The sequence below is a fragment of the Bos indicus genome, chromosome 3 (genome assembly GCF_029378745.1).
Source record: "Bos indicus isolate NIAB-ARS_2022 breed Sahiwal x Tharparkar chromosome 3, NIAB-ARS_B.indTharparkar_mat_pri_1.0, whole genome shotgun sequence".
NCBI lineage: Eukaryota > Metazoa > Chordata > Mammalia > Artiodactyla > Bovidae > Bos > Bos indicus.
Genome location: NC_091762.1, coordinates 112758702 through 112786366, shown reverse-complemented (window position 1 = coordinate 112786366; position 27665 = coordinate 112758702). Strand labels below are relative to the sequence as shown.

At 36.8% G+C, this 27665-nt stretch overlaps 2 protein-coding genes across 8 annotated transcripts in view; one reads left to right on the top strand and one right to left on the bottom strand.

Annotated features, from left to right (window-relative positions):
- The window catches only part of GIGYF2 (GRB10 interacting GYF protein 2), a 129361-nt gene that overhangs the window by 57656 nt on the left and 44040 nt on the right, over nt 1–27665 (bottom strand). For all 6 annotated transcript variants that reach the window (XR_011565944.1, XM_019957919.2, XM_070786903.1 and 3 more), the window contains 3 exons: nt 21844–21955; nt 17581–17692; nt 16501–16541 (listed from right to left, as the gene is read on the bottom strand). Coding sequence is in view for 5 of the 6 variants with exons in the window: in XM_019957919.2 (XP_019813478.2) it covers nt 16501–16541; nt 17581–17692; nt 21844–21955 (265 nt within the window). In the remaining variant the exon portion in view is untranslated. The remainder of the gene's footprint in view (nt 1–16500; nt 16542–17580; nt 17693–21843; nt 21956–27665) is intronic.
- KCNJ13 (potassium inwardly rectifying channel subfamily J member 13) lies at nt 10439–12891 on the top strand. Of its 2 annotated transcripts, none has more exons than XM_019957923.2 (2): nt 10439–10909; nt 12108–12891. In XM_019957923.2, exons 1-2 carry the CDS (start codon nt 10450–10452, stop codon nt 12728–12730), a joined length of 1083 nt encoding a protein of 360 aa, XP_019813482.1. In that variant the 5' UTR covers nt 10439–10449; the 3' UTR covers nt 12731–12891. The 2 variants fall into 2 exon arrangements, with proteins under 2 accessions (XP_019813482.1, XP_019813483.1); XM_019957924.2 differs by having other exon boundaries at nt 10439–10673; nt 12108–12286.

The window sequence follows — 27665 nt, the reverse complement described above, 5'->3', positions numbered from 1 at the left end:
TGATTATGTATCTTTGTTGTTGCTCAGTTGCTAGGTCATGCCCAACTTAATAATAATATGAATGGATATATACCAGGTTTATCCTGCTGCTGTTGCAAAACTGCTAGGTAATTCCCCACTGGACACTGACTTCATAACTAATTTATTGAGAACTAGATAACCTAGGAAGAGATATCTGTGTGATACGTGTTTTGCTTTTCTGAACCACGTCTTCTGAAAAAAACCTCGAAGAGTAAAATTACTAGGTCAAATGACAGACTTCATACAGTGACATACCTTTTTCTCCTCCTCAAAAAAAGGTGTAGGTTAAACCACCAGATCACTTAAGATGATCAAAGCTAAGCGCTGCTACCTCTTTGAAGCTTTTCTACATTAATGGTTGTAACACAGTATACTATGTGGCTTAAATATGAATTTCCAAATCAAAGATTTTTCTTATTATTTGCTGTTTTCAGCTGCCTGAATTTACATACACACTAGAGCATTACAGTGAGGGGGTACCTCGTTGTGGTTTTGATTTGAATTTCTCTAATAATTAGAGCCATTTAGCATGCTTCCACGTCCTACTGGACATTTCTATTTCTTCTTTGGAGAAATGTCTACTTAGATCTTCTGCCCATTTTTCTCTTAGGTTGTCTAGTTTTTGTTGCTAATTGTGTGAGCTGTTTGTATATTCTGGAAATTAAGTCCTTGTCACACTATTTGCAAAATATTTTCTCTCATTCTGTAGTGCGCCTGGCTTCCTTCACTGAACATTTCAGGAAATTCACCCACATCGTTAAAAAGAACAGAAGCTTGTTCTTTTGCACTGTGATACGGGATCTCATTGTATTACTCTACTACTGATTTTGGTTGTTTCTTTTTTTTTTTTTTGCTATTATAAACTGTGCTGCGACAAACATTCTTGAATATGAAGTTTGGTAAGCATATGTTTGCATTTCTGTTGGTCTTCACCTAGGAGTGAAACTGCTGGCCATAAGGTATATTCAACTTAGTGCTAAGTACTACTGAGTATTTCCCCAAAGAAATAGTACTACTTTATCATTTTTTGTTTGTTTGTTTACTCAAACCTCTAGCACATTAAGATGAGGGCTTTCTCCAGGGACAAATACTGATACTAAAAACACAGGATTAAAACTAAAGAAGAGACTTAAGACACAACACTTACCCTCCTGGCCCACTGCCCAGGGGTACACACATAAAACAATGAGTTGACAGCTTGCACACTGACTAAATGTACTGAAATATCTCATACGACCCTCTTAGTTACCACAAGGGCTGAATCAAACTTGACCACCTCCATTATTCCTGTGAGGAAAGGGATACCCCTAGGGGATCTCTCACAGTCACACAGCTGTGCTATGTTGTACTTACTCAGTCGTGTCTGACCCTTTGAGACTCCATGGACTGTAGCCCACCAGGCTCCTATGTCCATGGGATTCTTCCAGACAGAATACTAGAGTGGGCTGCCTTGACCTCCTCCAGGGGAATCTTCCCAACCCAGGGATGGAACCCAGGTCTCCCACATTGCAGGTGGATTCGTTATCATCTGAGCTACCAGAGAAGCCCATCACCCAGCTGAGTAGTGACTAAAGCAGAAAGAGAACACAGATGTTCAAACTCCTAATCGAGGGTTTACTCACAAATTAAACCCATCAGAAGCAGCCAGAAATGCTGCAAAAACTAAAGCCGAAAGAGGAAGTTCTAGGATCTAAGTCTAAAGTACTCTTAAAAAAAAAAATAGACATGCACAGAAAAGCTTGGGGCTAGAGACTGCCAAGATTCCTAAAGGGAACTAAATTTGTTAATCTTCCAGCAGACAAACGACGTCAAATGTGTACCCCTAAAACAATGTTAAGATCAACTTATATATTAACAATATAACAATTTTACTTGAAATAATTATTTTGAGGGGGAAAAAAAACTAAGTACCATCTAATAAAATACACATTTCCAAAGCTACCCCATATGCAAAGAATTGCTCTAAAACATGAAAATAAATCCTTTACAACCTAAATGATTATACCAGATTTATATTTGTGTAAATCTGGGTGGGAAGTGGGGGAGGGGGTTCCAACGAGAACGTCAACTCTATAATGAGTTAAATAAATACATTTGTGTATTACTGATACAATTAAATGATAATGTTGTTCACGGGCAACTCAAAAGACAGTATCTACCAAAGTTCCTTTAAGGTCTAAAAATTATAGGGCTCCCCAGTGACCAGGGCTAAAATGAATGAGGGACACCCACATGGCCTTTCTCAGCACTTAAGTCTTTCTCCTTCTGTAACATCTGTAATATGACAAAGCTGAGTAACCAAATGTTTCAGCTGACTTTTAAAAAAATGTTAACAGATTAACTTGTAAACAAGATGATTAAAAGTAAACATAATTAAATAACTTAAAAATTAATGCCTGAACCAAATATTCCTAACCACAGCCAATAAGAGAGATTGGGGGTACTGAATCCTTAAACTGGAAGTACACAGCATGCGGGCATGCCTTTGTCTTTTTTCAGGGAAAAGGGTCTAGTGTTTCTGCCAGAGTCTCAAAGGTATCTATGACCCCTAAAAGGTAAAGAAATACAAGTGGCATTCAATATGGCAAACATAACAGTTTTATGAGCAAACTGTACTACCTGTAAAAACTGTATATTTTATATTCATACATCTTCAAGATATACAGAAAGTGCTAAAATACAATGTACTACATATATAAATACTTTCCCCGTTGGCAGTAGACAGTTGGTTGTTTCTGCCTTAATGTATTAAGTCTAAACAGGACTCTTCTAAAAATAATATAAAATTAAAATGCAATATTGGTTTTAGTCTGGTCTAATTGAGTAGACTTCCTAAGGAGAAAGAGCAGTAAAAGGGCACCTGTGTGCATGTTTGACTTGCAGCCAGAAATGGTGTTTATGGAAAACTTCAGATGGAGCAAAAGGGCACTCAGCCAACAAAATCTACAGCTGTGAGACTTGGAACTTACAAGTGCCCAAACTCCAAAAGCAAAAGTGGAATTATGGGACGGACTTTGAAGATTGTTTATGTGCAAATTTTTCTAACAAGTAACTTTGTATTCCTCTATTCAGATACAGATTCTTTGATTAACACTAAAAATATTTCCTAATACCGAAAAAACAGTGAAAGGGAATCCCATCCAGGTACTGGTATTTTCTTTTCCCCCTCAATTGTAAACAAAACTTAGGGTAACCAGGATGGAGTAGTTTTAAGTCTATATCCAGAGATTTGCAATTTTTCTCCCATCCTAACCCCTGAGGAGGATCATAATCTGCTCCAGTGGTAACACGGTCCTGCAAACACTGCAGTTCCCAGTTGGAAGAGAGATGGAGGGGCTGCAGTATATGAGACTCTGAAAAAGACCTCATGTGGTCTGAATACACCCCACAGTCCTATAACCCTTGAGCTCAGTCATCTGCTAGTATATACCCAGACGCTGCCTGAAATCTCTGGGGAAGATGATCAGCAGTGGGCTTCAATGCAGAACTGGAAAGAGACCAGGCCTCTTCTAAAGAAAGCGAAGTACACTATGGAAGAAAGAGCACTGGGGACCATGGCTAAAGTTTAAAACTTGTGAAATGACATATGTACACAGGCAAGACATTGCACTACAACTAAAGATTTTGTTGCTTGCAGGTTCAATGTGGTACAAATATGGGTTATATACTGGAATGGTTTAGCCAGAAAGCAAAGCCAACATTTTCGGGATACAGAATTGAATTTATTTAATAAAGAATAATGTACCTGATCTTGGTATCTTTCTTAATCATTATAATTTGCAGGGAAAAAAATTCAATGTTCCTTTATAGAATGTTTTAGCGCCATCTCCAATTTAAATCACTAGTTCTGTTTCAACAGGAGGGCCCACTTACTTTTGGGTGAAGTTGGTCTAATATCAGTATCAGTATCAGTTTCAACTCAGCTAACCTCATTTCAGTGCTATTAAATTCAAACACCAATGAATTTAACTGCTCAGGCTATTATAAGGGGAGTGCTAAGCCCCTGAGGAAGCACTCCTGAACAGGTCTACGACTTCCATTCAGTTAGCAATTAAGAATCACTGTTTACAGACGACAGCCAACTTTCAAAGTGCAAAATGCAGAAACCAGAACACTTATTTGAGATGTTTCTTTCTTGACAATCATCTTGTAAATCATTTGTCTCAATATATTACGGAAAGAGGCTTCTAATTTTGGTAAAATCTTTATTATTTTGCTTATTATACCATCTGTTCAAGACACATGGCAGATGCACTTTCAATACCTCTTTATGAAAGGCAGAATCGCACTGTATTAGCTCTGGTTTCCCTCTGCAACCACAAGCCATTACCTGGCAATCGATACGAAGCGTAATTCCTACCAGAACATACAGAGAAGGCGCATCACATCACAAGTCTCTGCTTGATGCTTTTACCTTCTCTAGTTCTGAAGGTCAAAGTTTCCAGTGCTGTGTCTGAACTTGTGCTGAAATGCTTGGCATTAATAAAACAAAGACGGAATTAATGTATTTTTTTAATTGTGGTGGGGGAAAGGAGGAGGAATCTACAAAGGCGGATTTCACCTTCTAAGTAGCATTATATTGGTCTACATTAATAATTTCCCCAGCAGGCTATCCATGACTTCACTTTGAACAATTGCAGCCTTTGTACCTCAGATCCCCTTACACGTGACATTCAATCAAAGTTTTAAAATGAGCAGCTAACGGAGGTGGAGAAAAGTGTTGCTCAGTAAGGCATTATACAAAGCCATCCCACAGCTCATTTGGAGGTTGCTGAATGCTGGATCATAGACATTTCCCAGCTAAACATTATATTTAGACATTAAGTTTAATTTTCTGTACAGTGAACACTGTATTTATTACATGTCATCATACTTTTTCTTAAGTCATGCTTCAATGATCACTGAAGCATGATTTAAGAAACTTTTTCAGTTCTTTTACACCAGTGTGTTTTTAAAGATAAATGCAAGGAACCAACAATTAAATGTATTTTTATTCAAGCTCTCTGTACACAGCCATAAAAAAATAAAAAAGTCTGCCTCCTTACCACCCCCCACAAAAGATTTCAGGTAACGGAATTAACCTATTACTAGTTCCAGAATTAACGTTAGTCATTCTGATGAGATGGGATATGAAAAGAATACTAATAAAATCAATTCGTTAACTTATACCTTAAAGTCCTTATCCAAGGAAATGTTCCCCAAAGAAACGGAGGAAAAAAAGATTAGTAAAGGAAACATCTCACACTTCAACATGCTATATAAGGAAAGACGGCTGAAAGGAAATCTTGCAGGGAATTTTATCCCTTTGAACTTTTAAATAAACTCTTAAGTAAGATTATGCAAACTTACTAAAGACCGGTCCTGATTAGAGGGAAAAAATGCACCCCTTCTCCAAGTCAGTTCTGGAGGCTTTCTCCAGAGTTGTGTTGAGTAAAGAAAGACCTCCTAACAAACCAGCATTCTTTTCCACATGATCAGAGCTAATTGGCCCCCCTGCAGACCAAGTGACCAATCACATCAGCTTCAGCTTGAAACCAGCCCCCACGACATTAAAAACAGAGGAATGTGAACTGTAAACCCAGTCCAAGAAGAGAACCTACAAACTGGACTTGTAGATTAAAATTACCTTATCAAAAAGACAGACTGAAAGTTTCCTCAAGACCTGCCTCTGTACATAGGCTGACCCAGCAAAAGAACTGGTGAGTACCTGCGATAATACTCAATCCTATTTCTTTCCTTAAGGGAAACAAGAGGAAAAAACTGACTGACAAATAGGGGCAGAACTAGATATTGCCAATAGTTTAAAACAAAGACATTACCTATAGGGTTATACATTCCTTATTCTTTTTCCTTAATTTTAGGAACAGAGTAACAGTCTTATTGAAAGCATTATTGAAAATTTTCTTCTTTTACTAAATGTGTACTAATTCTGCATTATAATACAGAAATGAGAAAAGAGAAATCCTAGAAAAAATTCAGTGGCTTTCAAAAAAAACAAACATATCTTTTTCTTCTGGACAGGATTAAAGAAACCAAAAATGAGCATTAAAAAAAAAAAAAGGCAAAAATAAATTTGTTTTTATCTTTTTAACCCATAGGAAAAATAACGAGTATCCTAATTTCTTTTTAAGCATGAAATTACTGCTGAAATTATGTACTTTTACAAATAAGAAATTAAAATATAAAAGAACCTCTGAGCTTATATAACAGAATTAGAACTCACACTGTTTGTCCCAATTATGGGAGGGCAGGAGAGATGATTAGGACTCTCTCTACAGTCTTGAAAGTGTTTCCACCAGAAGTGAGCAAATATATGGTAATACTTTAATCACGTAACAACTATAGTTACTTATAACTAACTGTTTAATATGAGCTGCACTACCGCATTACAACACGACAATAAAAGACATAATTTTGAGTGCTACAACCTAATGAGTAGAATGAGTTCATTATTTTGATGACCAATGAAGCAGCCAAAATATCATTTTTATAAAGTACAATTTTTTTCCATCAAATGATTTATATGTGGGCAAATATTTTTTGGCCCACACAGAGAAATACAAGGAAACCATACTGAGCTTCTATTCTGTGTTCTACTGGGACCAATTTACAAGAATCACATAAATACAGACTAAGACGAAAACATTCAAAAAGCACTTGTGTGCCTGTAGGGATATAAAAATTACCTTGAAATACAGTAGCATAATGTCTGTCCATCAAACACTTTTAAATTTGATGGAAAGAAAATCTACATGTATTAGGCAACAATAATTTAATGCTTTAAATGTCATATGAGTAGATGTAAAATCATATAGAAAACAATCATACAAGAAACCTGTAAGAGTTGAGGGAAATGGTAGTAAGTTTACAAACATGTAGGACTTTAAAGGGGCATGTTATTTAATTCCCTCTTTTCTTTCTCTCTTTAATGTAAGGAAACCTGGCCAAGGGGATTGGCTGGCTTGCCCAAACTGACACAGCTATGTAACTAACAGAGCCAGAACCCTGTCAGCTACATTTCCCACCCTGTCTTCGTTATGCTAAACCACACTGACTACCCAAGTCCAAAGAACGGAATTATTCAGGGTAATCTGTTAAGTGGGGATCAAAATCTTACTTCTCTCAACTACTCTACTTTCCAACACCATCTAAACAAGATCTAGGATGGTTTTATATATAAAAAGGATAATGAGCCACTGTTTTGATATTAGCCTTCTGTTCAAAGGCTTTTCCTTGTATTTATTCAGTTGCAAGAGGAAAAAAAAATTGAAAAAACCTAGAACAAGACTGCTACAAAATTTGTAAGGAAGAAGCTACAATCCTGAAAAAAGGCCCAAATTAGAACAATTAATTTTATTAGCTATAGTGTGTATACAAAGGCTATCTCGTCAGGTAATGAATTTTATAACTTAATGAAGCAGGCTGAAATCAAGAAGAATCATGGACCTTCCCCCTCACAAATTACTGTGACACAATAAACAATCAGTGATTCCGTAAGTGGAACACCACTAGTGTACAGGTCGACAATGGGCATCTGCCAAAATAGGCAGAAAGCAAGAAACAATAAAGGTCAAAGACACGGACAATGCAAAACCACATAGCAGTTCATCAGCTTGCTGCAGGCAGCCAATTACCCTTTATTGCTATATCCTTCAAGTGTCAGAATGTCTTTTCTTTCATAAAATTACGATGAAAGTAGTAATTTTTAAAATTATTTTCTTATCTGGTAAATTACAAATTTGGCAATGTTTTATAAGAACTGTCTTCTGAACATTTTAACTCTACTGTTCTGCAGAACCCAAGACTAGACTGTAATAATTCTGATTTTACTAATCTTCAAACTATGCAAGATGTCTTTCTTAATTGAAAATATATTTCTTGTCTATAAATCACAGGTCTTAGCCTAAGCATTTTTGAAGAATACTCAGTAGGGTTCTTGGACAAACTAGTCAAATGAGCACTGTGTTATTCACAAAGGCTAATAACTAGGTCAAAATGTCTATTTTTGAGGCAATATAGCACTGACTCTGGTCTACTGAGCAGAAATTCACTACCACTTACTGCTTTTATGATCTTAGGAAACGTACTGTGCCTCAGCTTCATTACCTATAAAATGTCATTAATAATGGTACTTATTGGTATGAAAGTTAAGAAACATTGGGCTTCCCAGGTGACTCAGTACTAAAGAACCTGCCTGCCAATGCAGGAGATGTAAGAGACACTGGTTCGATCCCTGGGTCAGGAAGATCCCCTGGAGGAGGAAATGGTAACCCATTCCAGTATTTTTGCCTAAAGAATCCCATTGACAGAGGAGCCTGGCGGGCAACAGTCCATGAGATCACCAAGTGTCAGACATGACCAAGCACGCAGGCACGCATAAGAAACAATATTAATACCAATAAAGTGACAAATAGCCCAAGAAGTTACTCTGTTATTCTGTGAAGCTATTGGCTTCACATGAGTCAATATATGTGAAGTGTCTGGTATGATTCCTGGCACATAATCAACAATGTGTATTAGCTAGTCCAATTAATCATTATTGACGTAAAAATCATGCATAAAGCTAACAATGATTTAAAATGGATACTTGAGACATTTATGGGGACAGGAAGAACATCTACTAAAGGTGCTAAAAATTAGGCTGTCAAAGACTGTCTTGTGAATGCAGTATCAATTATCTTGAGAAGACTTTTATCTCGCCAAACTCTCTAAATTAGGCAGCTTCTTGGAGTTTAAAAAAAAAAAACAACAACAACTGTAAAGTTAGCCAAACTTGGAAAACAATCCATACGCCCTGTGAAAATTTTGACCCTCAGTGATCTCACCTGAAAAATGGGATATGGATGTCTATCTTGCTGAGATTCCAAAGAATTAGAGACAATGCAATATGAAATATTTATATTTTGTTATTATTATAATTTACAAAAGAGAGGAGATCAGGTCTTCTAAAACATCAAAAAAATCTAATAAAATGAGTCATTAAATAGTGTGCCAAGAAAAAAAATAAACACTAAATAAAACGATAATGACAACTTGTTAGGATAATAAATTACAAGACATTAAGGCCCTAAGATTTTTTAAATTTATAATATGAAACTGAAATGACCATCTAATCTAAAGAAATTTAACAGTCAACCCAGTGTTCCATCAGCAACTCAAATCTAAAGAAAATATAAGAGAATGTCTCTAATATCAGCAATAAATATTAAATCAGCCTTGCCTAGCTCCACACGCCTCCAGTTACCTTCTTAAACATTGCTGTTATTCAAAAGGGACGAAGGTGATACACAACACTTCCAAGGGTATCTACTTCTGAAGGAAGAAGCCTCAAAAAAGAGAGTCACATACAAACGCCAAGTACTGGACTGAGGCAGAGAAGAAAGGCGCACCCAAGGGAAGCTAAGTTGCATCTCCCGTTCTGTTCCTGGCTGCCTCTGCCTAAGTCCTCTGCACCTCTGTGGTATGCAAGGATGGTCACATGGAAAGCACATGTTAGATTTCTATGCACCACACACAGAAAACAAAAACACAGCTGAAAACTGACTACAGCTAAAAGCTAGTTTTACTAATATGTTTTAAAAACTGTCATTTGATGCCTTAATGATTATTTTAGTTCATTGAACTTGAAGCTTTTTCTACGGGTTCATTTATTTCCAAAATTAATATTACCTTGGAATCTCTACCTGGAGTTTCTTATTTTGGGTAGAGAGAAAATTATTTACTATCTAGTCAGAATCTAGAATATTCATAAGGGTGGCAATCCACCAGCCACAGAAGGAAAGCCTCCATGAAAATGGCCACAAAGTAACAAAAACAAATAAAATCTAATTATAAAACTTTAAATAGGCTAATTATAAAACATACAGTAGAACTACAGATCTCTAAAAGCTTAATCTTACCCTAGCACTAAGTTTGGCTTCAAAACATTTTCAGTCAGCTAAACACTACACTTCTAAATGATTTCTATTTTAAAAAGGAACAGATATTTAACATTCCTTTTCATTATTCAGTTATAAGCTAGTAATTAATTATGAAAAGCTATTTACACATAACATTTAGTCAAATCAATACATACTTGAAGCCTAGACTTGTGCAAGAAAAATAAAAAAGTGTCAAAAAAGATACGAATGGTAACCCCAGCCCTCAGAAATTTTTTAAAATCCCAAACAATACTTTAACAGTCCTTGAAGGAACCAGTAAGAGATACCTCAAGGCAAATCATGATTAGCTGTCCAACGAATGACTGAGTAAATGCTCCCTTATGTGAAAACAGAAAGAGCTATCAGACTGGGAAAGCCTGCCTGGTAGTCGAGGAAGCATTTAAAAAAAAAATTTGCAAAACTAAGTCTCAAGATTTAAATAATATTAACTATGAAACAGTTTAGGGTTTACTAATGCACTCTCGATTTCAGAGCATTACAGCCTGAGATGGATGGCAGTCACTGCAAAGTTATTGCTCCTCTCCTGACTGAGAGACACCAGAGGATGGTTACCAAGGATGGTCACAGCACGCTTCAAATGGATGGCGCTCAAACAGGCCTTGCGTATCTTCGAGACGCTTGGGGAATCCTAATGGACATGCGCTGGCGCTGGATGATGCTGGTTTTCTCCGCCTCTTTTGTTATCCACTGGCTTGTCTTTGCAGTGCTCTGGTATATTCTAGCTGAGATGAATGGTGACCTGGGACTAGATCATGACGCCCCACCTGAAAACCACACTATCTGCGTCAAGTACATCACCAGTTTCACAGCAGCATTCTCCTTCTCCCTGGAGACACAGCTCACAATTGGTTACGGCACAATGTTCCCCAGTGGTGACTGTCCAAGTGCAATCGCCCTCCTTGCCATACAAATGCTCCTAGGCCTCATGCTAGAGGCTTTTATCACAGGTAATTGTTTTTGTTCTTTAAAAAAGCATAGGAATGTTTTGGAATGGGTATAGTCAGTTATAAGCAATCGTATTCCAGAATAATTTATTTGCATTATTGACAAGTAATGCCTGAGACTAGAAAAGTGTCTTGGGTCAAACAATAGGACAAATTTTTAAAAATTTGACTCTATATTTAAATTTTAAATTTATATTTAAATTTTAAGAAAAAAGGGATTATTATGACAGTAGCCAGAAACATATGAACAAAAAAATCTAAAAGGAATTTTTCAAAGGAGCTAAATATTTTCTTGAATAAGTGAATAAATGTGTTCAATGCATATTATGACAGTCATTTTACCTAACAGAGGAATTTGATTTTTTTGTTGTTGTTAACCTTTACTGGGCTAGAATTTTCTCCTGAATTCATCTTTTCAACATTTATGCAATACTAGTGAGCCCAGAGTACCACAGTCAGTACTGCATGATAAAGAACAAGAATATACATCCTTAGCAAGAAGAAAAAAAAATATATACATTTGGCTTCCTTTTTATGTATTTTACTTTAATGCATTTAAAGCATAATTTTGATAAGAGGTCCATAGACCTCACCAGCCTGCCAACATCTGAGGCACAGTAGTAGTTAAGAAACCCTGATCTAGAGTTGGGGGGGGCGGTGGTGGGGAGGAGGATGCACTTGAAGCATACACTCAAATCACCTGAGAGCCAGAGCCTTTTTAAAAGAAAAAAGGCTTTGTATAAATTTCAAAGTTAAAAGTTCTTCAATGGACCACTTATTCTACTGGTCCCTTCCCTACCCCAAATCATTCTACTTATGAATCTAATCTCTATTTCAACTTGAAGTAATCTGGTGGCAGCTAAATTGCATTTATTTTCTGTTACCTTTATTTAAAAGCAGGGGTAGGAATATAGGCAATGACCACTCTCTGACCTCGTAACAAACTTAAAGTTTTACATTTCTACATGACAAACGAATTTTCCTTATCCATTTTGAAACCAGTTTTAAAATAAGAATTTATGTACTGTTTTGAAAAACGCTTCAGGCTAATGAGAAATTATCAGTAAGTTGAATTCCTAAATTATTTGGCAGGCACGACACTAAGAAATGTATAACAATTTGCTAGATCCTTGTCATTCAGAAAAGGTAACGACATTTCTAGTGTTCGTTCTAAAAAAAAATTCAATGGTTTCTAATTTAGGTGCCTTTGTGGCGAAGATTGCCCGGCCAAAAAATCGAGCTTTCTCAATTCGCTTTACTGACTTAGCAGTAGTAGCTCACATAGATGGCAAACCTAATCTCATTTTCCAAGTGGCCAACACTCGACCTAGCCCTCTAACCAATGTTCGGGTCTCAGCTGTGCTCTATCAGGAACGAGAGAACGGCAAACTCTACCAGACCAGTGTGGACTTTCACCTTGATGGCATCAGTTCCGAGGAGTGTCCATTCTTTATCTTTCCACTCACCTACTACCACTCTATTATACCATCAAGTCCTCTGGCTACTCTGCTCCAGCATGAAAATCCTCCCCACTTTGAATTAGTTGTGTTCCTTTCAGCAATGCAGGAAGGCACTGGAGAAACGTGCCAGAGGAGGACATCCTACCTGCCCTCCGAGATCATGTTGCATCACTGTTTTGCATCTCTGTTGGCCCGAGGCTCCAAAGGTGAATATCAAATCAAGATGGAGAATTTTGACAAGACTACTCCTGAATTTCAAACTCCTCTGGTCTCCAAGAGCCCAAACAGGACTGACCTGGATATCCACATCAACGGACAAAGCATTGACAATTTTCAGATCTCTGAAACAGGACTGACAGAGTAAGAAGTATCTATTTTAGCACCCTATTTTCTAATGTATTAAATACACTCAGCCAGTTATGCAGCTATTTTTCCTTCATCGTATCTCATGTTTTCTTTTTCCAATGCTGATTACATCTTTCTGATTACATCATGGTGATCAAGCCTCCACCTGTTAAAAAATTGGCTGAGCTAACAATACATGTTGTGGAAATATAACATTATACAAAGTTTCTCTCTGTGGTTATCTGCTGAAATCAATGAATGTGAAAGTAACAGATTATGTATAACAACAGAAATGCTGTTGGTGAGTTTGTATGAATGTGGTATGATACCATTAATGAAGGTAAAAGGGACACACTTCACACAGCTGAACTCTAGGTAAATCAGTCATAAATTTTTCATTTTCATCTGCCAGTTGGAGCAACAGTCTAGTTTCAAACCTAGCTCCCTAGGTAGAATGATGATTTCATAATATTTAGTGAAAATCCTTTCAAAACTGCTACTTTTTTCAAGACAACAAAGATCATTCCTTTGGTTCTTTATAAAACCAAACTGGGGTAAATATTACCCCCTTAATTTTTAACAGCTAAGAACAAATATTCACAAGAAAACAGCAAAAAATAGATTTAACCATAACTGTAAAATCATTTGGGCATGACACTCAAACACACTCACATATTCATGTATTTGTGGCAGAAAGTGATCAGAGCAAGTAAAATAAGCACTAGCCTGATGGAAACTGCAGGGTGGTATTAGGCAAAGAGATGCAAAATTTTATCTACTTTAAAGCTATTGTGTACATTAATCAAATAGTGATTTAAAAATTACAACTATTCACCTGAATGACTTCCGACCAAAGTAAAAACTTTACCTTTCTACTTAGGATCCATTCAATGGTATAAAAACCTCATAGATGCAAACATATTTATATTTTTGTAGATATAAAGGTTTGCATATAATTTAACTCAGGGAAAAAAACCTCCACTAGAAAAAGCAAAAAATAATTAGGCAATGAAGCATTTTCAAACCCAAATTCCTGTTTCAAACTTCAAATAGTTTTTTCTATAAACACAAAATGAGTGTTTATTCACCAGTAGGAGGTTGGACTGGATGAACTCTATTATTTCTTTCCAAATCTAATACTCCATGAAAATTATGCTTTCTCTGCTATTTTAATTTTACATGTACGAGGATGAACCCTTTCCCTTACCTCTGGTTTAACTTAAGACTATCTTTGTATACTTGTCATTTCCATTAAAAAAAAATCAAACTGTCCCCAACCAAAACAAGACCCAAAAATGTCACCCTATCAGATTTCAAACAGATTTGTTGCTGCTCTTCTGAAATCTCCCTTATCCAGTCCTATGCAGGCAAAGGGAAAGATGAACCCTCCCCACTGGTGATGACCCACACAGGAATCATTTCTTGAAATAAATTCTAGACAGTAAAGGCAAGTAGTTGTGAAAAGCAGGGCACAGCAGCAAGTCACATTTTCCTATTCTTTGACCAAAAGGAGAAAAAAATAAAGAACTCTTAAGTGGTCTAAGACTGATAATAGCAAAGTATATCAAGGACACAGAAACTTAATTATTGAGAACTTTTGCAGTTTAAAAACCTTAGGCATTCTTAAATACTAGCTAGAACAACAGATTATTTTCCAACTCAAGACTGCTGTAATACAGATAAGACAGCAGAAATTCTTATTTCTATAATAAAGTAACAAAATTCACCTAACCTGTGAAAATAAAGTAGCATTGAAGATTTACATGGTATGTTTTCCCCTAAGAGCCTCACATCACTTACGCAGGTCACACACAGAGGATGCCCAAAGTGGCCTAACTAGGAAGTGGACAGGCCTGTCTGGCCTCTCAGTCTCAATACAGATGCAGGACCTTCTCCATTCAAGCCAAAGTAATCTCCTACTGTACTATTTATACATAAACTTTGCATCTGAAAATTAGATATGACTTTCCCTAGACACATACACACTATCCCCCCAAAAAACTCTGTTGGTATACTAATGCTATGTAATAACAGACAGCTAAAAAATGCAATCAAATACTTTTGTCTAGGAGATTGAAAGCTTCTGGGAAAATGATTCTTTCATTTCAAAGAATCACAGCTTCTGTGTTAAGGAGATTAAGTTTTCTACAAAGGCCCCATTATCCTTTCAGGTGAATGGAGTGCAAACTGAAAGAGGGAGAATTTACTAGAAAGTGGGACCAGCAGCTCTAACTCTTGGCTCTATTGCTCACTTACCTGGGCCACCTGGGAAATTAGTGACAGAATCTCAGATACATGATCCAGGAGACCACAATGTCTCGGATACATGATCCAGGAGACCACAATGGAATGATGTTAAAAATGCTTGTGGAAACCAATACAGACAGCTTAACAGTCCCAATAAACCAAAGACAAGCAGATATGAAAAACCATAAAGCCCACTTTTATATATGTGTGTTGTTGCTGTGTTAGTTGCTCAGTTGCGTCCTACTCTTCTGACCCCATGGACTGTAGCCCACCAGGCTCCTCTGTCAATGGAATTCTCAAGGCAAGAATAGTGGAGTGGGTAAGCCATTTCCTTCAACAGGGGATATTCCCAACCCAGGGATCAAACTTGGGTATCCTGCATTGCAGGTGGATTCTTTACTATCTGAGCCACCAAGGAAGCACCTTATATAAGTACAAGCCCTTATTACCAACTGCCAGCAGCAACCTAACAGCCCAAATTGCTATGCCTGCTTCCAAGAATTTCAAAATGCACTGAGTTGAACCTTTCTGTACCACCTAGATTTTACTTTAATGATCTTTTAATTCCATCCTCACAGAATCATTACTGTAAGATGATTCCTAATGAACAGAAATTATAATTTGAGTAGTACAGGGCTTTTTCTGCCTCTACATTCTCCTGTGGGTATTCACAAAGGTCATGCACAATTCTTACCCACGTTTCTAATTCCACCCATTTCTCCATATATAAGAAGCAAATACATGATAAGAACAGTCTCTAATTTTATAAAGAACAAATCATTCTGAACTTTCAGTATTTAAATTATCTTAATTTGCTGTCAAAGGGTATCTCACAATTGACCAGTATGTCAGTGTGTCTCAACAAACTAGCCAAGTACTGCTATTCTGGTAGACTGTAAGACATAGCAGGAGCAACTTTTTTCTTTAATTTACAACATTTTCAACAAAAGTGGATTACTTATAAAAGTTCAGAATCATTAGCATAGTTTAATAAGCCAAAGTGAACATCGTATTAAAAAGCATTCAATAAAAGCCACTATAAAATATTTTTATAGATCTAATGTGAAAATTGCCCTTTAAGAAAGACCATCATTTATCAAAAAGACCAGATGAATAAATGACTAAAGTAAAAACTGTCACAGTTTTAGCCTTTGCTCTTAGATACAAAAGCAAACCTTCTAGCATTTTCTCTATTTCTTCTCAGCTGTGAGAGGCACTGGAAAAGGAGTAAATAGGCTGCTTCCTAACTTGAAATTTCAGTTCATAAGGTAGCCTTAATAAAGAATAAGTCTTGCAGAGAACACACAGACTTAAAAAGTTAAACCAAGTAAATCCTAATGGTTGTATTTATTATCCTTGGTTTCATGCAATACAGCCCTCAAATAACCATGGAACTCTAAATGCAAGCAATGTTACAACCCCATCTACTGGAGAGAGGCAAGTAACTGAGTCAATTTTTAATTAAGGTATCCTTTGTGAGCCTTGTTAAGAACTAATGCCATGGAAATGCATATAAAAATACTTCAAAACAGAAAGTCTTACCTACATCTTTTCGTCCTGGTTTGTCAAAACGTCTGTCACCCCTAGAAAAGGTAAAATGAAGTTTCAAAAAGAACATGAGAGTAATACAAAGATTTCCCATCCATGACACCCACTTTCCTATCTTTAACAGCATTTCCTTTTCAAATTATAAAACAAATATATCGTTTTTGCCTAACATTTGGAAAACACAGAAAAACACAAATATGAAAGCAAAAATATCCAGTGTCTCACCTACCAAAAGCTAGCTTCCATAGACCCAGAAACTTTTTTTATTAGGTACATTTTTAATTAAATTCATGTTTTACTTTAGGTATCTGATGTACAGAGCTTTATATACTGCTTTCAGAATGTGTTTTTACACATGATTAAATATTCTCAAACTCTTCCTAGCTTTTATGGACAAGGCTTCCTTGGTGACTCAGAGGTGAAGAATCCACCTGCCAATGCAGGAGACTCCGGTTTGATCCCTGGGTTGGGAAGATCCCCTGGAGGAGAAAATGGCAACCCACTCTGGTATTTTTGCCTGGGAACTCCCATGGACAAAAGAGCCTGGTTGAGCTACAGTTCATCGGGTCAGGAAAGAGTCAGACATGACTTAGAGACCAATTAACACCTGTGTGGATATGCCGTTTTATAAGAAACCACATTAAAATTAAGTTGTTTGGCTTATTTCCCACTGTTCTATATTATAAATATTATCACATGGACATCTTTGTATATTATCTGTGCAACTGCCTTTGCTCATCTTGAAAGACTTCATACAAAGTCACAAGCAATATAGAGAAGATGCTTTGATTAACAGCAACAAACAATAAAATGAAAATGCTTCTCACTGAATACTAATCAAATAGCACATTTAATTAACTATTAAATATCCATGCAGGGACAAAAATATTAATGTATTTCTCTAGAAAATAAGGATCATTTAAACACATCTAACATAACTCTTATTTCATTAGTAGCATTTTTTGGAAAGTGAAACTTTGTAACTGTACAGAGAGCCTTCTCCTCTGCAGAAAGCAGAGAAAAAATGCTTTTACACCAAGAATCTTTATCCCAAGATGTGACTCCTCCAGTTACCTTTCCTCCCAGCTCTGTGACCTGTGCATTTCCCTGCCGCCTCCTCGGACAAACACCCCCTCTACTTCATCAAAGCTTCTTTGGTAGAAACCACATTCACCTCTGCCTCTGCCTGAAAACAACAATACAGAGAAAATGATGGTCAGATGTCAACATCTGGCACAAGGTGAACACCAAGCATTCATCTCTGAAGTGCTGTCTATATACAAAGCAGGATATCTACATTTAATATTTAGCAAGGCCCACTGAATCTTTACCAGTGAGACCAATAACAGTAATGACAGCGGTGAAGTAGCCAGACCAGAGGAGGATATTAAAAAAAAAAAAAACTGTGTAAGAGTACCAGTTCCAGTCCTGAACAAGAAAACTGTATCAACATCAAGCTCCTTAACAGAAAATAGTGAAATTCTAAGATCAGTAAACCATTATGACAAATCAAACCTTCTATTGGATTATTTTCAATAAAAATGGAAAATGTGAGGAGTTTGAGAAGAGAGCAAAGTACAAAAACCAGGCATAAATGTTACTTTCTTTAACTCCAGAGCAAGGATAATTTAATACGGCCAACTAAACTATCAATTTTGTGAACTAACTTCTTCAAGAATATTCCACACCAACCAAAGGCACTCTTTCCCATTTGTGCAAATCCTGGAGAAAACTATCAGGCAGCACTAAATTCAAACCATAGAGCCGGTAAGAAAGTGTGCATGTAGGAATTTACAGAGGCTCCAGTGGCTCAAATGTACACTGGCCTTTACTGAAGGCAATCTGATTATATTTATCAAATTTGACTCAACATTCTAATTAGAATTTATCCTAATAGAAAGACTTGCACAAATATGCAAATATATATATATATATGGAGATTTTTGTTGCAAATTTTTGAAAAACGGAAACATAAATCAGTAAAGGACTGGCTAAGCAAATTTTGATAAACCAGTTCAGTAGAATACCAGGAAGCCACAAAAGATAAGATACTATTAAAAGGAATCTACATTATTCTGTATGACTTAATGACTGTATGACTATTCTGAATGACTAAAGCACGCCAAAGAGCAATACATAAAAAAAAAAAAAAAATTACAATGTATATAAATGATACGACTGCATAGTTAGGATCAAGAAGGATATAAACCCAAATGCTGCATCTGGGGGCAGAAGGCAATATGCACTTTCAGCTTTATATTTTCTGTGTACTGTGAGGATTTCCCAACTAACGTACGCCATTTGTATCCAACACACAAGTTGAAAACTGGGGGGAAGGGGGTAAAAATTGTGCCTAGGTATGTATTTATACCTAGAAAAAATCTTAGCCATTATCCCCAACTCACTTCTCCAACAGTAAAAAAACACCCGAGGAAAAATGATGAATCTTGAATAAAAGAATGAATGCATTCCAAAGCTAAATACAACTGAGTTAAATAACTGTTTGAAATATCCATACAGTATTTTTACTTTCTAGCATCACTTATCAAATATTGACTCAGAATACAATTATACTTCTATATGATCTTATGATGGAATACAAGAATAATGCATAGTTTTATGTATGTAATCATAGAACAATGATATCTTCTTTAGTCTAAGTATCAATATCTTCATCTGTAAAATGGAAGTAAGGACTAGAGTTGAACTATAATAATCCTAAAGTTACCTTCCAGTTGTATCAATTTAACTTCAATTTAATGTACAGTTTTGTACCTCTATCCTTAGGAAATATAGATGTATTATTTAAGATCTATCTTAAAACAGTCTAATACAAACTGTTAAATAACACTGTGGTGATATTTACAAAGATATTTTTAGGGAGAAAGAAAAAAGTTCCCTGTCCTTTTAGAGAACAATTTTCTAAAGAAAACCATTAAGCACATAGCACCCTGAAAAAGTATTTTATTCTGGAAACATGTGAATATGAAAAACAGTGTTCAAAATTTGCCAGAAAAATAAGCAAACCACAAAATATTCCCTGCCAGTTATGACTAGCATTGGCACGGGTCCTCCTTATGAGCCCAAAGCTTTATAAGTGGGCACAAAAAAACAATGTGATTCTAGAGTTTTCCAGCTTGTAAAACGTAAGGAACACTCTTCAAAGTGCAAGGCCCATAATCATCTATAAAAGTAGTGCCCATATGAGGAGAAGCAAGTAAATATAACATGGAGAATCTTTCATAAAGTTAAATTTAAATGACTGTCCTAATCTCTGAGATCTCACCCTCTTCTTTGGGGGGATTACAATATACCTCCTTTAATAATGAGGAAGACAGTGGCTGACAATTGTATAGATACGCTTTATTTTTAAACATCTTCACCAGATAAAATAAAAAGAAGACAAATTCATGTTGTTTCCCTGTTCATTTAAATGTTACTGCTTCATGATATTCTGAAGTATGAAAGTCAGTTGATTTTCACAACAAACTTCTCTCAAGTTGCCAGGGCAATCATATGATGTCAGGTCTGCTCATGCCAAAAAAAAAAGCTACACTAATCACTATTTATTTAACCAACAGGTTAAAATTAAGCAGTAACTGAAGAAAACAAAACCACAGATTAAAGGTCTCATGAAACCAATAAGAATCAGAGTTGGGACAATGGTGTCAGAAGTATTTCTCACTAAGTCACTTCATTCATTTAACTAGCTTCATGTCATCCATTCATATCAATGTTAATTAAGTCACTGCTTTTATTACAGTATTTATCTTTCATACAAGTCCCATTTAAATTCTGAATGTAAGAGTTCTATCCTATGTGATAACAATATACACTTCAAACCAGAAGGCAGGAAGAAATTAATCAACGCTTCATCAGTTTCTAGACCTGGAATTTTTTTTAACACCTATTTAGAGATTGGTGGTCACTTGAGGAACAAAAAACAGCTGCTGTGGGCCACACTTCTTAATTAATAAGACCTCTCACCGTCATGCCCTGAAAAGCACTAGAGGAAAAGCTCCCCAAGGGCAACCTCTTCTCAGTGCGAGCCCATTGCAGAAAAACCCAGACAACGTCCAAGGAGCACGCCACAGTCACCCTCAAAACACCATCAGCACACCACCAAGAAGCACAGATCTCAGGCGATTTCTGCACCAACGGAACCTAACTGCATTTGAGAATCTAAATGGCCTGTGGACCTTCTGAAACACACAGCTTAAATCTCACCACCCAGTATATTCTGCTGCAGATATTATTTCCTGTTGAGTTTTATAGATGATTCTAACAACTCCCCAGGTTAAAAACCACCATTCTGACAAATTCAGAAGGAAAACACATGGACATCCTAGCAACAGCACTTGATCTACAAGTAGAGTTTCAGTTAACCTCTTCATTATTCAGAACAGTTGCCTTCCCACATTCTGAATGAAACCCCTTCACAGGAATGCACAATTTAATACAGTCTCTATAAAGAGTGGGTATAAATCACTCTATTCATAAAGCTTAACTTTAAGAAAAAAGAATTTAGATACGCCACATTCATGATCACGCCACCCTGGATGGTGCAACGTGTGGAGGCAATGGCTTGCAGACATCCAGTTCTTCCAAAAGCACCTTTTAAAACTGCAAGGTATGTTGAGACTTCTGCTATGATTTAGCCAACTTAGAAGTAAAAGCTCAAATAAATATTTATATTACAAATATTAAGAATGCCCTTAAGTAGCAGAAGATCAACAAACTCCAAGTAGGGAGAAGATATCAAAGAACAAGTAATATCAATTATTCTTCTAAGAAAAGACAAATCTACAAAATATAAAACTACAGATTATATAAAGGATTGTTGCATAATTTTTTCTTTCTTCTGCACCCTAAAAAGGTCTCATACTGAGGAGACGGCTTTTACAAAAGCCTCTCTCTGGCTGGGGACACTCCAGGCACATGGCCTTATATGGAGACCCGAGTCACAGAGGCCTGCAGGGACCTGGGTGCCACTGAGCAGCCAAGGCAATTCAGGGAGCTTTGGCTCTCACAGCATAAGGTCCCCTGGGGGTGAGGAGTATGGATCACGAATATTTGCCAAAGAGAATTAGGACCATCTAAAATCATTCACTCAAGTCCCTAGGCTCAAATCACCCTCTTCTACTCCAAACCAGGGGTTGTGGAGTAGATACACTGAGAAATGGTTCCGAAAACGAATGTTCAGGACATTTATTATGCAGTTAGTGTCAAAGGGCAGTTTTGGAAAATCAAGTATCAAAATATTTTTACAGTGATTTATTTATTTCCCTCTCTTCTGTCTCCACCGTTTGGTTATTACTTTTTCACATGAAAGCTCACCTCGCCCTCGTGAAGAACTTCGACCTCTTGGAGCACCCACCACCGTTCCTCCTCCTCCTCGTCCTGTCAATCGCAGGACAGCAGCACTATTTACGGACATGGAAAAGTTTCTCTGCCAAAAAAAGAAAAGAAAGAAAAGAAACGGATGAAACAGATAAAACTGCATGTCGCTCCTCACCATCTCCCAGCGTCTATAACCCGGCATCTAATGACTACCAGCACTGGGAAATGATCACCACATGGCACACGGCACACGAAGATATTCCAAAATCTGGTTGTAGCTGGAGATTTTAAACTAACATTTCAGATTAACAAACATGAACAACCAACGCTTAAACCATTTTAGGTTCTGTACGTACCCACGAGGAGGCAAGATATGTACGCATCATCATAACAAACAGAGAATACACAGTAAGAGAGATCTGGTTTGAAAGGGTCCTTTAACTACTGAAAGGTGAAAATGAGCAGGAGTCACAAAAGGTCTGAATCAACAGTAACAGGATAAAGAAAAAAATATTGATCATTTTGCCTCATTCTGCTCATCTATATGAATTAGCAACTCCAACTAGTGTTTAATAGAATAACAGGTATCAGGGATGAATGGGGAAAGGCAAAGTAAGAAGTGGGTAGGGGAAGAGAATGCTTGAGAAGAATAAACAAAACCCCAATCACTTGGTCATTAGCCTTCATTTGCACCCACAGTCAATGTGGAAAAGGGTCAAATATGACAAGAACAATAGTGGGTAAGCATCCTTCAAACATGAAGAGGGGACACAGGAAGACAGGAGGTCTGGGATTCAAAAGTAAGTTTAGTCACTATTTCTGGATAAATGGAACACACAGGGCTTAGGAAAAGGTAAAGCAGGAAGCAATTATAAAAATACTGGAAAATGATCTATGAAATATTAAAATCCTAGGCATGTGAAACAATTTAATGAGACAGTTTTAAACTCAAAAACTGTTGGAATACATCTTTACCTGAATACTTTCTATACACTTGGGCTTCTTTGATAGCTCAGCTGGTAAAGAATCCACCTGCAATGCAGGAGACCCCAGTTTGATTCCTGGGATGGGACGATCCACTAGAGAAGGGATAGGCTACCCACTCCAGTATTCTTGAGCTTCCCTTGTGGCTCAGGTGATAAAGAATCCGCCTGCAACGCAGGAAGCCTGAGTTTGATCCCTGGGTCGGGAAGATGCCCTGAAGGGAAAGGCTACCCACTCCAGTATTCTGGCCTGGAGAATTCCATGGACTATATGCAAAGAGTTAGACACGACTGAGCAACTAAGCACAGCACAGAACCTAAAAGACATCTGTGCAAAAATGCAGTGGTATGGCACAGTGTGGAAAACACAGCTTCAGCATGGCTGCAGCAAGGGACCTCTGGACAGAGACAACACATGAGGCTAAAGTACACAAATTCGGTAGCAGCTAACTAAATTTCAGGGAAATAAAATTCTGCAATTCAACTACTTCTTTTAAGTCCAAACTGTTTCCACTGTGTTTGGATTCAAAAATCAAATGAAATATGATATTCCTATTTTAAAGAAATCAACATGTAATTTTGGTTTGAAAAACTTCTACTTTCTTTACTAAATTTCTTATTTTAATATATGGGTGATTTTCTCCTCATTACCTGTCACTACTTGTCTTTATCAGAACAGTATTCAATAGAATTTGTTCAGGTAAACTTTAGAAACTTATTTTATTCCTTTGACTTTTATAGGCATATAATAATACAATCAAGTAACTTCAAAACTGAAGACCAAAATGTAATTAATAATGGAAAACTAGAGGTAGATACCAAACTTAATCAATACTTATTTCAAACTGTATTTTAATAAAAATTATTTTTAAGAAAAGCTAGTTGAAACAAATGCATTAATTTATCTCGGGGCACACAGTAAACAGCAGTGTTACTGAATAATTCTTCTGGGATCACAATTAAGCAAGACTGTGAAATCCCCAAATCTAGATTCATGTATTCTAATACTGGAGAAATAGAAGTCAGTGTTAAATATACAGTACATGCCAGAATCTGACACTGTTGAATACCTCATAACCAAAGGATTACATGTATGAAACCCAAACGCACCCATCTACAGAGTTCAGGGAAACTCTCATATGCTTTCTTTCACATATCCTAACACACTGCAGCTGAAAGTGAAAGTTGGTATAATCTCTGGAAGGCAATATATATACTTAACAGATACATTTGTCAAGGTATATTTCAATGTCCACAGCTTTTTACACAATTTCTCTTCTTACACATGTGAAAAATAACAAACAGAAAGATTTTTAACTGTAGTACTGTTTGTGAAAGCAAAAATGGCAACTGGCAAAGTATCAATCAAAAGGAGCTGATCTAAAAATCATGGCTATCTACACAGGGAATTCTACACAATTTTTTAAAAATATGAGGCAACTCTTACTTATTAGGGTTAACCATACAAATTGGCTTCCCAGGTGGCTCACTCAGTAAAGAATCCACCTACAGTGCAGGAGATTGCATTCAACAGAGGAGACTTGGGTGAAAGCAAGTTAGGAAGATCCCCTGGAGGAGGAAATGGCAACTCACTCTAGTATTCTTGCCTGGGAAATCCCATGGACAGAGGAGCCTGCCAGGCTACAGTTTATGGGGTTCCAAGAGTCGGACATGACTTAGCAACTACACCACCACCATCATATAAAACTGCTAATATTCAATCATTTCTGATCCAGAAAACCACAATTTCATACAGTCAGCCTAATAGGCATAGCTGGAGTGAAGTGCATGAAGAGGCTAAACTGCCTGAGAGTGAACTGTGGCTCCTTTACTCAACTCTGTGCCTCATTTTCCTCATGCATATAATGTGAAAAGGAATCTACTTCGTGGGCTGTTGTAAGCACTTAACACATTAAGCAACAAGTAGTTAGAACAGTGACACATCTTAAAAGTTAAATAAATATCTGTCATTATCTCCCAAATAGATGCTTAGGTAAAAACAGTGCAGAACTGTATGCATAGCAGGCGTGCGCGCCTATGTTTTAAAGAACAGATACAAAAGTAGCTGCAGTTGCACTAAATAGCAGCTGTGTGTGTGTGTGTTTTAAAGAACAAACACCAAAGTAGCTGCAATTGTATTAAATACCCTAGAAAGGGAATATAAGACAATGAAAATAACAGTTAATCCTGAGGAAAAAAAAGCCTAGGTCACTCATAGACTTGTTTTTCACTGTATGTGCTTTGTGAATTTTGCATGTATACACATGTATCGTCTAATTAAAAATGTATACATGAAGTGACTTTCTTTCATGTAAAATAAATAAAATACACCAATCTGGTAGCAGTTACTTAAATTACAAGTGTAATATATAGAGCTTTATTGACTATGCCAAAGCCTCTGACTGTTGGAAAATTCCCAAAGAGATGGGATACCAGACCACCTGACCTGCCTCTTGAGAAACCTATATGCAGGTCAGGAAGCAACAGTTAGAACTGGATATGGAAAAACGGACTGGTTCCAACAGGAAAAGGAGTATGTCAAGGCTGTATATTGTCACCCTGCTTATTTAACTTATATGCAGAGTACATTCTGAGAAATGCTGGGCTGGCAGAAGCACAAGCTGGAATCAAAATTGCCGGGAGAAATATCAATAATCTGAGATATGCAGATGACACCACCCTTATGGCAGAAAGTGAAGAACTAAAGAGCCTCTTGATGAAAGTGAAAGAGGAGAGTGAAAAAGTTGGCTTAAAGCTCAACATAAAGAAAACTAAGATCATGGCATCCGGTCCCATCACTTCATGGCAAACAGATGGGGAAACAGTGTCAAACTTTATTTTGGGGGGCTCCAAAATCACTGCAGATGGTGATTGCAGCCATGAAATTAAAAGACACTTGCTCCTTGGAAGGAAAGTTATGACCAACCTAGACAGCATATTAAAAAGCAGAAACATTACTTTGGCAACAAAGGTGTGTCTAGTCAAGGCTATGGTTTTTCCAGTGGTCATGTATGGATGTGAGAGTTGGACTATAAAGAAAGCTGAGTGCCGAAGAATTGATGCTTTTGAACTGTGGTGTTGGAGAAGACTCTTGAGAATCCCTTGGACTGCAGAGATATCCAACCAGTCCATCCTAAAGGAGATCAGTCTTGAGTGTTCATTGGAAAGACTGATGTTGAAACTCCAATACTCTGGCCACCTGATGAGAAAAACTAACTTATTGGAAAAGACCTTTACATTGGGAAAGATTGAAGGCAGAAGGAGAAGGGGATGATGGAGGATGAGATGGTTGAATGGCATCACCAACTCAAAGGATATGAGTTTGGGTAAACTCTGGGAGTTGGTGATGGATAGGGAGGCCTGGCGTGCTGCAGTCCGTGGGGTCAAAAAGAGTCGGACATGGCTGAACAACTGAACTGAATGCTTTTCAAACTCGATAAGGACATACAGGGAAATGTCCAATCAAAGAGCAACTAGAAGATCTTATTCAAGCATTAATTTTGTTCAAAGAAAACCTTTTACGTAATTATATTTTACACATGCATGCATTCATATATATGTGAACATGTATGTTTAAGAGTATATGTGGTGGGGAGGGTGTAGGCAGTAAATGCGTACACTCAATTAACTTGCTTTTAAAGATAAAATACCCTCTTCAGGTAACATCAGGAAACAAGATATATAGCAAGAAGCTATTTTAGGTTATTAGAATTATTTACCTCCTGGATAGGAGTAACAGGGTGAATCGATATGCAAAACTCTAGCCTAGGAAGGTCTAAACAATTCCTGAACAGGTAACCATCCAAAGTGTTAATTTCAAAATATTAATGAATCTTTTGCTTAATGAATCTTTTGCCAGCTCTAAGTACTGTCCTATTCCAACATATATTATAAAAAGAAAGGCTAGCAAGTGTCAAGAATTCCTAAATTTTGCATTTTTGTGTTGTGCTGTACTTAATCGCTCAGTCATGTGCAACTCTTTGCGACCCCATGGGCTGCAGTACGCCAGGCTCCTCTGTCCATGGAATTCTCCAGGCAAGATTACTTGAATGGGTTGCCATTTCTTTCACCAGTGGATGTTCTCCACCCAAGGATCAAACTCCAGGTCTCCACATTGTGAGCGGATTCTTTACTGTCTCAGTCACCAGGGAATCCAATCTTTACATTAAGCCCTGGTAATTACAGCATTCAAATCTTAACACCTTAAGATAAACTTTTCCATTATAAAAACAAAATCAAGAGTTACTTCTTTAGTGATTCTAGAACTAATTTTCATGTGAAGGTGTACTGCATATCTAACTTTATTCCTTTTTAAAAAACCAACAGTTTTCAGCAGCATTTATTGAATAATTTTTGATTGCTCAATCAAGTAATCTGTGTAGCCCTTAAAGCATATCACATTAGTAACTAGTACCAAGTCCTTCTGCCTACTTACTAAAAAGCTTTTCTAACCCATGTCGTCTCTAAGAAAATCTAGGCAGTCATTTAATGAAAAATAAAAAATAATTATTAAAAAGTATTCATAAACAATTGGAAAACTAATCACAAAAGACTGAAACTGGTATAATGAGCTATATAAAATAGGCTTCTGTATTAAAAAATACAGTGCAATTTTTAAAACCAATGCAATTTTAAATTTATAAAAATGAACTAGTACATGAGTGGATGAGGGGTGGGAGGGAGGTTCAAGAGCGGATACATGTACACATACAGCTAATTCACTTCACTGTATGGCAGAAACTAACACAGCACTGCAAAGCAATTATATTCCAATAAAAAAGGAACTGAAAAAAAAAAAAAGAAAATTTAACAGGTTAGGTTTAGGACTAGCTCAAG

What these genes read in the sequence shown, in the direction of transcription:
- KCNJ13 (XM_019957923.2), top strand. Translation starts at nt 10,450, where the DNA reads ATGGATGGCAGTCACTGCAAAGTTATTGCTCCTCTCCTGACTGAGAGA. An exon ending in GCTAGAGGCTTTTATCACAG is followed by an intron (nt 10,910 to 12,107) that starts GTAATTGTTTTT and finishes TTTCTAATTTAG; the next exon opens with GTGCCTTTGTGGCGAAGATT.